The following is a 17,074-nucleotide window of genomic DNA, read 5'->3' on the forward strand; positions in this document are numbered from 1 at the left end:
ATCATCATAAAATTGTTTCCTAAAACATTTTTCCTCTTTATGAACACTGGAACAAGGAACATCTTTCTGTAGTCAGACACTTGAAATGTGACACTAAGCGGCCTTTACCATCTTTTGCCTATTTAATGGTAGCAAAGTGTTTGAATAATGCCAGTACTTAAATATAGCGCTAAAGTGGCTTCTTAGTCAAGGTAAGCAGAAGAAAATCCTTTTGATCTTAGTTCTGTTCAGTCATTAGCATCAGTTAAGATTTATTGATATAGTAATGGGATTTCTATTTCAAGAGTAATAGCTCTGCTATAATATCAAATGATGTTCAGGAATTGCAACACCAAGCCCCTCCCCCCATCACTTCAGAACTAATTCCATCATTACTGACAGCTTTTAGTTACCTCATCTCCATCCACACTTACATAACTCTGAAATTATACATCATGTGTGCGACCTCACTCTACTGAATGTGTAATATACCCAAGTTCATGCTTCCTCCTGCTGTTCTTTCTACTGTAACTTTGTTATTACCAATAATTTTGCTGCTAGAATCTCGGTATCCACACATTCTTATGCCCTCATACTGTATGTCTTTCCAACTTTTTTTTTGACAGGCAGAGTTAGACAGTGAAAGAGAGAGAGAAAGGTCTTCCTTCCGTTGGTTCACCCCCCATATGGCCGCTCCAGCTAGCACGCTGTGCTAATCCAAAGCCAGGAGCTTCCTCCTGGTCTCCCTTACGGGTGCAGGGCCCAAACACTTGGGCCATCCTCCACTGCCTTCCTGGGCCACAGCAGAGAGCTGGACTGGAAGAGGAGCAACTGGGACAGAATCCAGCGCCCCAACCAGGACTAGAACCCGGGGTGCTGGCGCCTCAGGCAGAAGATTAGCCTAGTGAGCCACATTGCCCGCCCTCAACTTGCTTTTTATAGTAGTACCAAGTCATTTATTTACTCACTCGTTTTTTGTTTTGTTTTTTTTTTTTTTTTTTTTTTTGGTCTATTACCCTTGTCTGCTGTCCTTTTCTTATACAATCTAGTTTCCATAGTTGAAAACAGTCTTGTCTTATCCTTTCTCTCCTGTCAGCCTTACATACAAATTCATAGCCAGCCTTCTACCAACTGAAGAACACTAGAGGAAATCTTAAAATCAAGCTTTCTATTTATGGCCGTATACTTCAAATGGAACTCAGCATTGCTCAACAAACCTTACTCTGTCATGTTTAATTGAATTTACTACATTTCCAGAGTAGAGCTGCCTTCCCTTTCTTAATCCTTTATCTTTCGGCTAATAGTCTCAGCATTACCCTAAACTACTCTGAAATGTGACCTGTTAAATGTTTTCTTTTTCCAGAGAAATTTTCTTTTTTTTTTTTTTTTTTCAGTCACTCCAACTAGCGCTTTGAATTTCATTGTCTTTGATTTTTCACTCCTGGTTCTCACAGCACATGCTTATTAAAATAAGGAAATAAGGTCATCACATCAAGTTCTTCTCTTAATTACTACCCTTCCCATGTAATTTCTTATTCACCTTTAAGAGAACATATCAAAGTATCTAGTTACCACCTTTATATATTCACTTCCTATTTGCTCCTTACCCCTTCCTTGTACTTAAAAATGAGCTATGTTTTTAAAGTCATCCAGAAATGACTTCCATATTATTGGCCTCTTGGAGGAATTGTGTAGGCAAATGAGACGTGCATAGACTATACTGATAACATGATGTTGTGTTTGTGATGGTTTTATGTATTTTCTACATATATTTAGTTTTCAAAAAGGCCCATGGAGGCCGGTGCCGTGGCTCACTAGGCTAATCCTCTGCCTGAGGCGCCAGCACCCCAGTTCTAGTCCTGGTTGGGGTGCTGGATTCTGTCCCAGTTGCTCCTCTTCCAGTCCAGCTCTCTGCTGTGACCCAGGAAGGCAGTAGAGGATGGCCCAAGTGCTTGGGCCCTGCACCCGCATAGGAGACTGGGAGGAGGCTCCTGGCTTCAGATTGGCACAGCGCGCTAGCCGTAGCGGCCATTTTGGGGGTGAACCAACGGAAGGAAGGCCTTTCTCTCTCTCTCTCTCAAAAAAGAAAAAAAAAAGGCCCATGGAAGTACTATAAAATGACATCTGTAAGAAATAATTCAACTTTTTTCAGGAATATATTTGAGTTGAGCGAATATATTTTACTACCTTGAACTTCAGATAACATGCTTTTAGCTTATGTTGTGAAAGCAATAATTTTAAATAATCTGGAGAAGTAGACTGTCACACTGAAGAAACACCTTTAATACCAATAAGGGCTTATTTTAGTATTTTATATGCATAACTACTGTCAGCATGAATTTATAATGAATGAAATTTGGAATAGATTTGATTTTGAAAACTTTAAGCTTAATTAAAAACAGTGTAGCTGTTTGAGTTCTATGTAATTCATCTCTAAAATTAAACATATTTAAAGCTTTTTAAAGTTTAGAGCAAGAAGTTGGAAAATTTTGTCTAAAAGGGCCATGAGGTAAATGTTTTAGGTTTTGTGGGCCCAAATGCAAATTTGGGGATATTAGTTAGATACTCATAACTATTTCAAATGTAACTCTTTAAATGCTCTAGAAGGTAAGAATGATTCTTAGGTTTTCAAAGAAAAAATAGAAAGAAAACTTACCAGATTTGGCCTGTAGGCTGTGGTTTGCAGGCTGTCAGGTCCAGAGAGAAAATTTTAAAAATCAGAACTCTGTAATATAAAAGCTTGTCCTCAGTTTATCTTAGTATTTTTACAGAAACAGTGGTTTAAATCAGTTTTGCATTAACAGAGGCTAATGACTTTTAATTAATATAGCTAAAAATTCTTGATTTTTTTCTGTTCAAACATACTAAAAATTGAGCATTGTAACTAATGACTTAATTTCTTACCTGGATTGCAATCTAACACTTGCATGTATAGATTTGCCTGTCCCCAACCAAATAGAGCTGCAGAGGGTTTACCTGTTCCAGAATTACACATGGAAAAGCACATGGAAGAGGAAAAATTTTACATTAGTATAGGTAGAAAGAAACCTAAAATAAGACTTCTATACTCATTACTACAGTGATCTAAATACCACCAAATCCTGATATCATGGACGCTCAACCAACTTAAAAGGCCAGCATGCTTTTGAATGGATGGATAGTAGACTGTGTAGTGTTTATTTAGTGTTTAATCCTATATTAAATTTGCGGTCTACTGTGACACATTCTGCCAACTGTAGACTCAGTGCCTGGTATGGAACTCTAGTTGCAGGAGGGTAATTCTTTAGCCATTCTGTCATCAACCCTTACTAACAGTTAACCCAGTCACAGTTACTGTCAATAAATACACACACCTACACACACACACACACACACGTTTCTTATGCCTAAAAATCTGAATAAGAATATAAAGAATCATAAGGGCTATAAAGTACCAAAGTAGAATTTTGAGCAAAATAATTACCAGGAAATAATAGCAGCTAACATTACTTGTGATGTTAATACTGGAGTAAGATGGTAACTGGTTCCTGAGACCAATTGTTGTGCCATGCCAAGTGTCGCCATTTGACCAGGAAGTAGACTAGGTCGGGAGCAGAGAAGGTACTGCTGGTATAGATGAGTCTTTTAGGGTACGTACCTGAATTATAGCAGTGTACTCAGTGTAGGTTCTTTGAAAAGGGCTTTAAAAAAAAAAAAAAAAAAAAAAAAAGCCTTGCTCTTAGAAAGTATTTATGTAATAGCTTGTTTGCAACATAAAAAATAGTTTTAGAATTTGTCATCTTTAAGGAGACTTACAGTTGAAGTTAACTTAAGGTTGTTTTTGTTTTACTCTACATAAAAGATACTGCTCTGCTTTACATAGATATGGAACTGATAACTAGTAGCTTTTTGTCTGAATACAAGCTGATATAGTACATGCCTAACATCACCATATGTACAGAGAAATAAGCAAATGTAATTTATTTATAAGAATTCTTTTTTGAAAGCTTTCGCATATATTGATTTTTTATGCTTTGTTCTCTATGAATCTGAGCAGTTTTCATAGGAAAAATTCTGAGAAAAACATCTCTGGAAAAGAACTGAGTAAATGGATACTGGCAGTATATGAGACACACAATTTCAACAGTAAATTTAGAATTTTGAACATCTAGACTTGAATTTGCTATTAAAGAATTGTAGACAAATAGCTAAAAATGTTGGCCTTACCGCCAGTATATAAATTTGTGCCTGAAATTACCATATATTTCCACAAGGTGGACCTCTTGGTGTTAGGTGTTTTTCTCCATTCCAAGTATAGTTACTAAGGTGATTTAATTTCAAATTTCCCTTTAAATCTTTAAGTGCTTTCTGAAAAGTCAAATGACAAATAATACTGTTTCATGTATTGTATTAGCTTAAAACATAATGGATTCTTCTAGAAGAGATTTAATTACCTCTTCCAAAATTATCAACAGTTTTTTAAAAGTCTTTTAAACTCCTTAAAAGCAACCATAAAATAGTTAGTCACCAAAGTAACAATCATATTATTTTGTGAAGATGTGGATATTTTTAAATTCAATGCAAAAAATTATAACTGAATGCGGCTAGCAATGAAGAATTCTGATTCCTGTCCTGTTTCTGTCATTAAATAACAAGGCAGAGAAAACTACCAAGTCTGTAGATTTTTTTAAATTTATACAGCATATGCAAATTTATATACATATGGTATGGACTTATGCTTTTTAATTTTGTTTTCCCAACTTGAGAGACATTTGAGATGTACCATCATATATTCATCTACAGGATTAGTTATAGTTAGCAGATGCAAAGTAAATATACTTGATTTCAATTTTAGTTTCTCTTAACTCTTACAATACTTGTTACAAACTTGAAATGTGGAATTACAACTTAGAGTAACAGTTTGTGATTTATAAAAATCCAGTGGTAGAAGTTATATACTACTGTTGACAAACATTTTAATTAAAATGAAATGTCTGCTAGGATTTAGGTTATCATGGAACATTTGTGTCTGAACCAACCCAAACCCTTCTTTGGGTGTCCTGTAGTTGACCTTAATTTTTAATTTTACTATTCATTAGCTATGGGACTTTTGCAAAAACCTAAACACATATCACATTTACCAGGTCACTCTAACCATAGACTACATCTGGTACTTTTCTAAGAAGTACTGGTGCTTTGGGGGATAGGATGCTTTCTGGAACTGTAGTGCTTTTTCCCTTTCTTCCAAAGTAAATACATGTGATGAAGGTACAATTCACTTTTACTTTGGGCTCCATTTAGTATTTTAAATTGAATAAAATATGATGAGAGTAAGCTGCTAATACATATTTTAGGTAGAAAAAATTATTAGTGGCTGGCCACAAATGGATTATGAATAAAGTATAATATTCAAAATATATATAAAGTTATTAAAAATTAAGTATCTTTTTATTTAGAAAGTATTTCTCTCATTTCACAGAGAAATTGAGGCTCAGAAGTCGTGTGATTACCAGATGTGTATATACCAAGTAAGAGGTAGTGCTTGAATTTCTCTACCATGACAGTAACTTCTAAAGACTATAATTCAACTAATATGCTTACTAGTTGCTAGGGCTGATCAAAAGTCCCTTCAAAGTGCTACCACAAGCGTTAAGCAGTTCCCATGGGTATCTGACCCACTAGCAGTCATAAAGAAGTAGAAAATGAAAGACAGAACTGAGGAAGCAGATATGGTAAGAAATCAGAGGACGCTCAGTTGTTCAGGTGCTACCTGGCAACCAGACCAACAGCTAGCATCAGTGGTGTCTAGAAAGCACTGGGCACTGTCCCAGCACTTCAGCTGCTTTATTGTGGTTGAATAGGACAGTGTTGAGAGACGAGCACCAGTAACCTGCTGAACAGGGAGAGCAGGGCTTGGCTGTGAGCACGGGGTCCTGCAAGTGTCTAAAGTCGTTGTCCATGCTACTGTTCCCTGTCTCTCCAGAGCATCAACGGGGCAGAGGGAAGGCTCATCTCTAAAGACACTCAAGCCAAATGGGAATATTCTTTTAGGGATGTATTATTTTCCCTCTTTGTGCCAAGGTTAATTTTCACCATTGTGTTGGGCTAAATTTTCTCTTTATAATCTCCTATCTACCTAAACTTCTGTTTCATTTTAATAGTTGCAAATGTGAACTTAAAAATACTCTTACAGAGGGCATAATTTTCATTTTAGCAGAACTTATGGCTTATTTCCAGGATACTCCATTCCTCAGTACTTAGTTGATAAGTTACTCTAAAAAAGAAAATTGGATTTTCCAAGGCACAAACCACCTGTACCAACAAAATTTAACATAACAAGATGGAATTCTTCCATCCAGTTGGATTCTGGTGGTTCAGAATTTGACTTGTTTCAGAGTCCTGTTCTAAGATATCATTCATCCAACCCCAAGAAAATAAAGCCTGAGTTAATTTCCTGCGGTAAGTAGTCATTTAATTAAAGAACAAAATTAACAGGAATCAAAATGTTGCAGCTGTATTTTTGTTAGACATATAAAAAAAAGTATACAGTAAATAACTTTGTATAACATGAACTTAGAGTTTTCAAATTAATCATGATCAGAATAAAATTGTCTTTTCAACATAATACTGAATGACAGCATCACATGTCCCTCACGTCGGAGGCCTGGGAGTGGTAAGCCTGCACATGCACGTCCCCCATCATTACACTGTAAAACAAGGCTGAAAGGCAAACAAGTTTTCTTCTGGCAGAGTTCTTTGGGTCTTAACTGACCCCAGCACTTCACACTCCGCAGACACCAAGAGGAAGTGTGTCCTCTGGTTTCTCCTTCTTGCAGGTAAATGGCCAAGACTGCACCTGTGTGTGTGTGTGATTCAGCTCTTCTCACAAACACAGCAGCTGGTCTTGAGCTAAACTTCAGGAAAGTTCCCTGATGAATGTTGGTATCAAAAATTAAACACAAATTCTTCTCAGAAGAAAATCTTTATGGCCTGTGGAATCTATAAATTAAAAAAAATTAGGTTAGACTTTTCTAAAAGTTAAAATTGCCAAAAAAATTTCTATAAATGCACTGTTAAAAGCTTCTCGGAAGTCCAGTATGTAAAACGTGGGCGTGGCCAATACTTTGCTAAGTTGGAAGATACAAATTTAGTTAATAAATTGTTGTAAATATGAAGGATATATTTTGTAGCATTGATAATTAGATGAAACAGTCTAAAGGCTAGAGAAGTTCACTGCTCAAAGCCCCCAGACTGCTGAGACACTGCATTGTCAACTTCACAAAGGCAGCGTAAGAAGGGACTGCCTGCTGCCCTAGCGGAAGGAAGCATGACTTCAAACCCTGCCCTCTGGGCAGGCTCAACCCCCATTTTTACTTCTGTGCCCCAATTCTGTTCCCCCTAAAATAGTGTCTATTTTAGCCACCTCCTTGCCTTCTTTGAACCCTAAAAATCCTAACGCCTAAAATCTTTACAGTAACATTCACTACACTCAAATCTCGGGATTAAAATACTGCGAACTCTTCATATCAATTTTAAAGTATTAAAACGTGGAATAAGGATTTACAGTTCTGATTCAGGTTTTGTCTGCCTTAAAATTTTGTCATCTAAGAAAGCTAACAAACTTATTTTTAGTAATGTGGAAATGTAATAAACTGGGATTGTCCGAATAGGTAGTATATAATTTCTTTAAAACAAACATTAAAATGTGTTATGTTTTACTGGACAGTTTTATTTCCTATACTTCACATTCCTTTAAGAATAAGATCATCTGTTTCTCCCCAAAAGTAGTAGGGAAGAAGCCTTAAGAGAAGGTTTTTTTAATGATTGTCCTTATAAAGCCCCCTTTCTCCTCTGATGTTTTAAAACCAAGGAGCAAGATGGGATTCTGTAGTACCCGGCTTCTGTTTGATAGCCACAGTGAGCTTAGAGTAAGTCTTTTAAATAACAGTAGCAGTGGCTGCTTAGTGACAGGAAAGTAACGTCTTACTTAGCTGAGCACAGTATTCATATACAAGATGTCCCTTCTCTTACTCTGGGGCCTCAACAGCTTCAGACAAAGTGGGAGAGGACACAGCCACTGCTGTGGTTAAAGAGTTGTCCCCACTAATGGTGAGTGACAAACTCAAATAATTATTACTGCTCAGGGCCATGGAAAAAGAGGAAAGTACTGAGGAATACACCCCTCAGTGAGTAAAGGGAAAACCCTTGGTCATCACCACGAATCAGGGTCTTGCGTTTGGTAGCACAGATAGAGGATACCCATCTTGAATAATATTCATCAGGAATATATATTCTATCTATTCACAGTTGTGTGCCTGGCACATAGTATGTACTCGGATACCTGCTGAAAAACTCGGCTTTTGGGAAACTAGCTTGTATTAAGGATATGAATACAAATCTAAATGAGATGCCAAAAAGTAAATAAGGAGAGTTTAAATAAATTGGAAGAAGTCTGAGTATTAGAGGAGGGGCACGGTCTATACAGGGACATTACTTTCATTGCTTTGAAACTACTTTTCTTAAATATACATGGAAATAAAGTGGGATAAGGCCCAAATGCCCATCAACTGAAGACTAGATAAAGAAATTATGGGATATGTACACCATGGAAATCCAAAATCCAGTTTTGCAAAAAAAAAAAAAAAAAAAAAAAAAAATCCTACTTAGTGAAATAAGCCCTCCCAAAAGGACAAATACTATATGTCCTCCCTGACCTGTGATAAGAGCACCTAAAAGGCCATCTATAGAAGTGAAATTGACACCTTGAGAAGCAATGACTTTGAACAGCCCTTGTCTAGACTGTTGAACAGTTTTTTTTTTTTCATATTTGTTGAACTCAACATAGTTGATTTGTATACAAAGTTAATTTAAAATAGATTGGGGCCAGCTCCATGGTACAGGTTAATCCTCTGACTGCGGCGCTGGCATCCCCTACAGGCGCCGGTTCTAGTCCAGGCTGCTCCACTTCCAATCCAGCTCTCTGCTATGGCCTGGGAAAGCAGAAGATGGCCCAAGTCCTTGGGCTCCTGCACCCACATGGGAGACCCAGAAGTATTTCCTGGCTTTGGATCGGCACAGTTCAGTCGTTGTGGCCAACTGGGGAATGAACCAGTGGATAGAAGACTTCTTTCTCTCTGCCACTCCACCTCTGTGTAACTCTTTCAAATAAATAAATCTTTAAAAAATAAGATTTTAGTAAAAAAAAAAAAATGGGAATAGGAGAGCAAGGAGGAAGAGGTGAGAGGGCAGATATGTGGGAAGAATCACCGTGTGCTTAAAGTTGTAATGAGGAAATGTATGAGGTTTATATTCCTTAAGAGGCTTCTAGAGGGGAAAAAAGTGGGGTAAGGCACTTGGCACAGCGGTTGGGACGGTGCTTAAAATGCTTGTGTTCCATGTCCGGGAGCCTTGAGTTCCACATCCTGGCTCTGTTCCTGAGCCACACTTCTTTCCAGTGTGTACCCTGGGAGGCAGCAGGTGGTGGCTCAAGGGGTTGGAGCCCCTTGACTCAGCTGCTGTGGGCATTTGGTGAGCTGAGCAGCAGTAGGGAAATACCTATCTGACTTTCAAATAAATAAGCCAGTAAAATAAAATTTTAAAAAGTGACCTATGTAATACTGTTTTCCTCCATGAGTCACCTTTCAGCAAACCCTATAAACCAGTAGTGCAGAAAGCATTTTTTTTTTAATTTGACAGGCAGAGTTAGACAGCGAGAGAGATAGAGAAAGGTCTTCCTTCCATTGGTTCACTCCCCCCCCCCAATGCCCAGCACACCCAGCGCTGCGCTGATCAGGAGCCAAGTGCTTCCTCCTGGTCTCCCATGCCAGTGCAGGGGCCAAGCACTTGAGCCATCCTCCACTGCACTCCCAGGGCACAGCAGAGAGCTGGACTGGAAGAGGAGCAACCGGGACTAGAACCAGGCGCCCATATGGGATGCCAGCGCTGCAGGCGGAGGATTAACCAACTGAGCCACAGCGCTGGCCCCTGCAGACAGCATTTTTAATTGAGGTCCATTCCATTTGTTTAATATAGCTCACTGCAGAAATACCTAGTTTGTTTAACTGGATGCAAAGGTCTTTGAAGTGTGCATGTGTGTGTTCCAAAAGTAAATACCATAAGCATGAAATTAATACAGAAATCTAACCTTGTCAAATGCTTGCTTGATGCGTGTACCTCCATTTCATTACTTTTGTATTCATTTAATTCTTTACGAATTGCTGCCTGAAATTTACAAAACAGAACATTAAAAGTTAACGGAGGAAATTAGTATGTTTATGGACTAACAACCATTCCTAATACTTGCCGACTTACTTTGTAATACATATTTTTGTTCAGCACTTAGTCTGTCTTCCTCATTTGTATAGTACATCATACCAAGCCAGTGTGTAGCCTGTATTTGGAAGCCTGTCCTGAACTTGCTGACCTTTGTTAGGCCACCTTGCCTAGTTTCGATCCCCAGGCCCAAGTTTGAATTTCCATGCTCTCGGTGTTGGGGGACACTCGGTGCACTGTGGGATGTCCAGCAGCAGCCCTGACACCTCACCAGATGCCAGTCTCATCCCAGTTGTGGCAGCCAAAAATGTCGCTAGACATAGGCAGATGTCCCCAGGGATGAAACCGCTCCCGAGTTGAGAACCATTGCTCAGCTTTGATCCTGAATTGTCTGTGAAACCCATGTCTAGCCAAGGCATAGCCTTAATTTAATGGATCCCACTTCTATTAAGCTCCTTGGCATGTTAAGTTTTGCTCTTTCTGTAACCCCCCCCCCCCCCCCCCCCGAGCAGCACAGACCGTGATGTACCTTATCTGCTGCTGACAGCCTGGTCCAGGGTTTGTCTGCCCTCCTGTCATAGTCCTGCGCTTTGGCTACTTCCACATAATCACTAAATCGTATCAGAATTTTTCTGTCTCTCAACTCATCAACAGTGGGTCTCTGATTAAGCTAAAATAAAAGATCATAAGAGTTAGGTATCACATGCCAAATATGCATTTTGAAGTACTGTAAACAAAAAGTACATTCATACAAACGAAAACCCTGATTCTGAAATATAACTGAAACAGAAGCAATCTGTAACATGAGGGCTCACATTATATGCTCTTAACTCACAAGCCCCTCCCTCCACATTGCATTCAAGTGGTCCCACCCCTGATAGTACATAGCACAGGCTTAGGGGATGGCTGATGAATTTACATAGATCTTATGGCATCAGTGTTTCTGTACAAGGATTACCAAATAAGCGTTTTTAATTACTGAAAGCTTTCGTGCTAACTTGGTGTTAAGTCAAGCTCAGGAAGGATATTCTGTTAACTTCAACAGGACGACATTTCATTATCATGGAACACAGGGGAGGAGAGAGACGGCAGAAATGATCAGGGTTTTGAAAGTGAAGCTCACAGAATTGCTACCTCTACTGGCCATCATAAATTTTAACTATTTGAGTCACAGATTCAAACCCTTGAGACTAACACGGTTTTTTTCTTGACATTAAGGTGACCAAATGCAATGGGTCCAAGAGGTAACTGAAACACTGATACGCAACTATGCTTTTCTTAGACATAAATTAAGAGAATGCCCAGTCAGCCTCTGGCTTCCAGCTGGACATATCTGGGTCGTGCTGCTTTTCCAACTCGCTACTGCTATTCTACGGAATGTCAAGGTCACACACTGGGATGTGGCAAGAAGCACTCGCTCACTGTTGCTCTGATTTAACCGATGCCGCCGTCCAGGAAGCCAGCTCCCAGTGAGCGGTGGGTCTCCCATCCCAGTGGCTGCAGCAGCATCTTTCTCTAGTCCAGCTTTTCAGTCCAGGAAATAAAATGCTTAAAGTCTGGTACCTTTCTGGTCAGTCTTTGCTTTATTTCTCTTCTTTCTTCCTGCTCTGTCTGGTCATTCCTTTCTGTGAAAGAGTAAAACAGAGAACTGTGTTGAGATTTTGTTCTCCTAACCGGGGAACTGCACTCAAGGTCACCGTATTTTCGGTAGCTGAGGCAGGCTGTCAAGGACACCTGTGGGTAACACTTCTGTCCGCATTGCAATTCTGTGTGTTTTGCATTTTGCCAGTCACTGCTCAAAAGCTCATGGTTTGATGGCTTCCCAGAAACTTGTCTTGAGCCAAGCACTGCTCTCATGCCAGCCTGATCCTCCCCCCGCTTCTCTGCATTAAAAACAACCACAGATGTTGCTGTTGTCCACCCCCAAAGCAGATATTGTGTGCATGTCTGATTTTCCCTGTTCTCAGATATCCATATGTTTACATCCAAGAATGCAGGTAGCAGGCAAAAATGGGTGTAGAATAAATCAATGTAGGTATATGTTCGAATATAAATACAGAAGTACTTGTAAACGTTTATGGAAAATGGAATTACAAGATGTTTATTTTGGTGACAAAATTTTTGCAGTCCACATATGCAAGGGTTCCTCAAAACATTCATAGAAAAATGTGTGTACAAAAAATGCATATATTTCAAAAAATTGTTTTGCACTGAGAAACTTTTAATCCATTTTCCACAGACTTTCTGAAGTCCACTTGCAGCTCTTTTTGTTCCATTTAATAAGTACCTACGTTGGAGTCAACTAACATAAGCTAGGGAACACCACCTTCTGTCTGGGCAAAATATGTTTGCCTGGAATTTATTTTGTTAGGGTAAATGAGTATTATAGATGCAAACATAGCCATAAACCGGCTGACCACACTGCCGAAGCAGGAACGCTCCTTTTGTAATTATCTGAGAGAGTTCCCAACCCCTCGTTCACTCCCCAAATGCCTGCAACCCCTGGGCCGAGCCGAGAACTCAGGCTGGGTCTTCCACACGTGGGTGGCAGGGGTGTGAGTGCTGGAGCCATCCTCCTTGCACCAGCATCTCTGTTAGCAGGAAGCTGGAGGCAGGAGTGGACCTGGAACTTGAACCCAGGCACTCTGACGGGAGGTGCTGGCATCTTAATCAAGGGCAGCCCAAACACCCACCCACAGTGCCTTTTAAGGGAACCCCAGTCCCTCACCAAAATTGGCTTTGCTCAGTGAGTTGTGCCTATTAACATTCGAGCTGCGTTCACACCTACACTTGAAAGCTAAAAATAGACCAGAGTACTGAGATGTAGTGTAAAATGTATGCCTTGCTCTGGGATACGAGATAATGGTTGTCCTATTTCTGGTGCTCTGTTGCTAAATAAAGCCTCAGGTTCCTAACCTGAACAGGGCTCCACTCCCAGAAAAGCGCTCTCAACCATCAGCACTTGGAGACACTGCCAAGTCTGGAAAGGGGAATCCTGCGAGTTGGCAGCTAGCATTTCACATTACCTGCCTTTATTTACAGGATACGTTTCAAACATGCTTGGAAGGCTGGTGTATGGATGTTTGATGTAGCAGCCATTGTATTTCTCAGGATTTTTTTTTAAAGCCAACTCAGCGTTTCAGAAAAGGAATCCTGTTCCATACTTGATTCTTTGTCCAAGTGAAACCGTACTTGTGAGCTATAATCAGCTGATACAATTAGAAAAAACTGGGCATATCAACATATGAGGCCAGCCACGAGGGATTTACGTAATGGAGATGGAATGAATTCAGGTATCTTAAAACTAGGCTGCAACAGATCCCAAGTGCAGTCTTCATGTGGAACAATAAATATGCAAAATCAGGTCTTTTGTTTCTGTGTGGCAAACCAGTCACCAAGGTCTCTGGAGAGCTGGACTCTGACAGTGCCTCTCAGGGTGCTGCTGAGCCAGGTGCCGGTGAGAGCCCTCTTCCAAACATCCCCCGGCAGCCTCGCCCACAGCCTCTCCTCAACTTCCACTAGTGGCGTGTCTGTGGACCTCTTCCTCCTAGACCCGAGAACCCCCTGCCTTAGAAAAACGCAATCCTTGGGACCTCTATTTCCATACTTCTGAAAGTAGCTCTAACCAGCTTGGGCAGTTACACCCGGGTCCTCTGTAGATACTCAGAAAGGTATCATTGTTGCCGATGCACGGTGAAGGACGTGAAGGACGAGGGTGATGGGGTCGGGCAACCTGGGAGCGAGCTCCAGCTCCATCTCTTGCTTTGGCCGCATCCCTAGGAAAGTGGGACAGCAGAGCAACCCTCGTGAATCCGTCAGGGTGCCCACCCCAAGCACTGAGCACGATGCCTGGGACTGACCGGACCTGGTGAAGTCGCCATTCTCGTCACCTGAAGGGGCCCCTCCCCTCGAGTACACGGGCAGATTGAAGCAAACACATTAATGCTACTGTGCGCCCTGAGGGTGGCAGAGGTGATGCTGTTGTACATGAGGCCGGAGTTGCCCCATTCTCGTGCCCACAGACCCAAAATGAAAGTCAAAGCGGACCCCCAGCGCACCTCTCAACATCAAAGTCTAGGGCCACTTACGCTCCCTGCACAAAAGACAGATCTGTGGTTTGCTGGCAGTGGCGGCAAAGGGTTTGTGGTGGGATTGCCATGGCCACGGCGCAGGAAGTCCATTTCCCATCTGCGCAGAGTGTGCGGCCGTCCCAGTGAGCACTCCCACCACAGCACTCCATTCACCGGGCACTGTGCTATTTTTGAGCCTCCGCATGGATTTACAAAGAATAACACAATTAGAAGCACATGGTGGTGGGAGGGCCTGGCTGCCCACAGTGGGAGGGAAGAGGCCACTCCTGCATAAGAAGAGCCTGGCTGTTGGAAAGCCAGGACGCAGGCCCCCCTTCCCGGGGGGCGCAGTGGACAGCTCGGGTGTGGCACTTCCTAAGGCTCGAACCTGCCTACGTCATGTCAGGACCACCTACGACTTAGTGGCTTTACAAAGTGGTGTCATTTTTAAAAACTCAAAACATTTGGTCACTGAAACAGCTTGACTTTCTGCCCATCGGATTAAGCCCTATTAAACTGAAAAGCTTTTGTTTAAACTCCTACAGACACTGGCTCCTTAAGGTAGCATGGAATAGAAATCATTGTATCTTCAACTTTTAAAATGGGGACATTTATAATTGTAGGGTTAAGTATTTCTCACAGTACATAGAGGAGGGGATTGTTCTCATCAGTCAATGGAGGCACCGTGGCAGGAGACCCTGAGAAACGGGGGCTCTGGGCTCTGCCTCCTGAACTCTGTGAAAGGGAGTTGTTGATGAGGGAAATCAAGACTCAGGGGGCGTCTGCAGTGTTCATCCCGTAGGGAACGTACTTTAAAATCCAGGCCGCCCCTCGCAGAGGACACGCTCAGTTCTGGAGTCCACCCGAGAAGCTCTTTCGAGGGGTCTTACCCCCCAGAGTGTCAGTGAGGTCACTGATTGTTCTCTGCACCTCGCAGGTGGTGCCTGGACCACAGCTGCACCCCTATCCAGGAGACTGGAGGGCGTGACGGAGGCTCCCAGGACCTCAAAGCTCTGAGCCCCTGGAAGTCTCCCTGGAGGCACCTGATTGGCTCCTCACAGCCAAGGGGCCCACATCCTCCTTGGCCAGGGCTTAGCACCCTGCCCACAGCTTGCCTGGGATTCCTGTGGTCATCAGGAGCCCCCAACCCAAACTGCCCCAGACCCTGCTTGCAATGAACGGGAAAAGCTACATCATTTCCCTGAGGCGTGTGGGAGTGGCTAACTCAGTAACCCTGAAAATCGGACCCTCTTTTATGTTCGCGGTTTTTTTTGTTTTTTTGTTTTTTTTTTTTTTTTTTTTTTTTCACTTTGAAAGAAGAACGTCTGGGTTCTATCAACTTTGCTCTAGGGCTTAGCGGCTCAGGAGTCTCGGAGGGAGGGCAGGTGCACTCAGCTCCCAGCACGGAGACCCGCCCCAGCCTCAGCACAGGGAGGGAAACCCCCGGGAGCAATCGGCAGCTACTCACGTTTCAAGATGTTTCTCCTCTCCAGCTCCTCCACAGCAGGTCTTTGGCTCAGCCGTCTGCGGAAAAACACTAGAATGACATTTTGCACCATAGCGGCTGCCTGCAGACTGCACCCGGGGTCTGCGAGGGTGACAGGTGGTTGGCACACCCCCCTAAAGATCGGCTCCGGAAAGCGGAGGGAGCAGTGACCCTCGCGTGGCCGCCTCCGGCCTCTCGCAAGGTCCGACTCCCCGTTGGGAGCAGGAGCGCTCAGTCACTGAGCCACACCGGGGTGGCCCCTGCTGCAACTCGGGGCGTGCACATCTTCAGTTTCCTCCACATCCGTCGTCCGAAGCCGGCTGGGTCTGGACGGATCCCGGCGCCAACATGGTTAAACGGAGCGGGGACCCATTCCGCACACGCTCTTCCAGCCCCTGTAGACGCGGGGGCAGCGCCGCTGGGCTTCGGGCTTCTGGACGCAGAGATGCCCGGAGATCCGCAGACCGCATCCGCCCAGCCGGCAGCGCCCCGCGCCTTCCCGCTCTCCCCGCAAGTGAGCGAGCGAGAGGCGGCTCCTCGGCCCGCCCAGCCGGGGGAGGGCCCGAGACACCGGAGCCCCCGCCCACCCGCGCGCTCCACGCAGCCTGGGAATCTCCTCGTGCTCACGAGCTCGCTCGCGCTGGGGCTGCGCCAGCCACACCCGTCCCTGTCCCCCTCTGCCGGCGCCCAGAGCCAGCGGTGCCGAGAGCAGGAAGGGAGATGCTTTTCAAGAGGCCCCTGCCTGGGGGCGGGGGGCGGGGCGGGGCGGAGGATGCAGCCGAAATTTAGAAATAAAAACAAAAACAGCCTAAAAACATGAAATCTGCCCACAGGAGGAGGTATCATCAGTCAACATCAAGGCCAAGCTCTAATTATTTTTTCAACTTAAATAACGGTTCTCCTCGAGTCAGATCCTCGGGCCCTGCAAGGAGAGACAACAGGGCCAAGTGCTTGAATGCCCGGAACAAGGGCAAAGCCCAAGGCTGCCAAACACGGGGCTTCTCATCCCTGCCCCAGCCCAAGCCTAGGGCGGCACCGCTCCGCCCCCTCCCCGCTGGGACAGCACAGCTTGCCGCTGGCTCCCTGGGGCTGTCTGTCTCCTGTGCTGTCTTGAGGCTCCCGGAGAGTTGGATCCGGCCCCCACCACCCCAGCCTGGACCTCAGGGAGGGCCCTGCCAGGTGAGGCTCAGCTCACGGCTGCCCCCTGCAGTTTGATCAAAACACCCAGGTGCCCTTCGTTCATTGCATCAGGGGCTCTGCAGGACCGCACAGACCAGCCCTGTTCCCA

The 17,074-nt window shown here is 43.4% G+C and overlaps 1 protein-coding gene across 3 annotated transcripts in view; it reads right to left on the minus strand.

Annotated features, from left to right (window-relative positions):
- Positions 1 to 6,408: 6,408 nt before the first annotated feature.
- PHACTR3 (phosphatase and actin regulator 3) overlaps positions 6,409 to 17,074 on the minus strand; it is a 228,891-nt gene continuing 218,225 nt past the window's right edge. For all 3 annotated transcript variants that reach the window (XM_051835075.3, XM_017337824.4, XM_089306954.1), the window contains exons 9-13: positions 15,769 to 15,824; positions 11,794 to 11,855; positions 10,760 to 10,900; positions 10,103 to 10,179; positions 6,409 to 6,957 (exon numbers count right to left, since the gene is read on the minus strand). In XM_051835075.3, the coding sequence (XP_051691035.3) occupies positions 6,942 to 6,957; positions 10,103 to 10,179; positions 10,760 to 10,900; positions 11,794 to 11,855; positions 15,769 to 15,824 (352 nt within the window). In that variant the 3' untranslated portion in view covers positions 6,409 to 6,941. The remainder of the gene's footprint in view (positions 6,958 to 10,102; positions 10,180 to 10,759; positions 10,901 to 11,793; positions 11,856 to 15,768; positions 15,825 to 17,074) is intronic.

This window comes from Oryctolagus cuniculus, chromosome 11 (genome assembly GCF_051225735.1).
Source record: "Oryctolagus cuniculus isolate XC-2025 breed Fujian yellow rabbit chromosome 11, ASM5122573v1, whole genome shotgun sequence".
NCBI classification, from domain to species: domain Eukaryota; kingdom Metazoa; phylum Chordata; class Mammalia; order Lagomorpha; family Leporidae; genus Oryctolagus; species Oryctolagus cuniculus.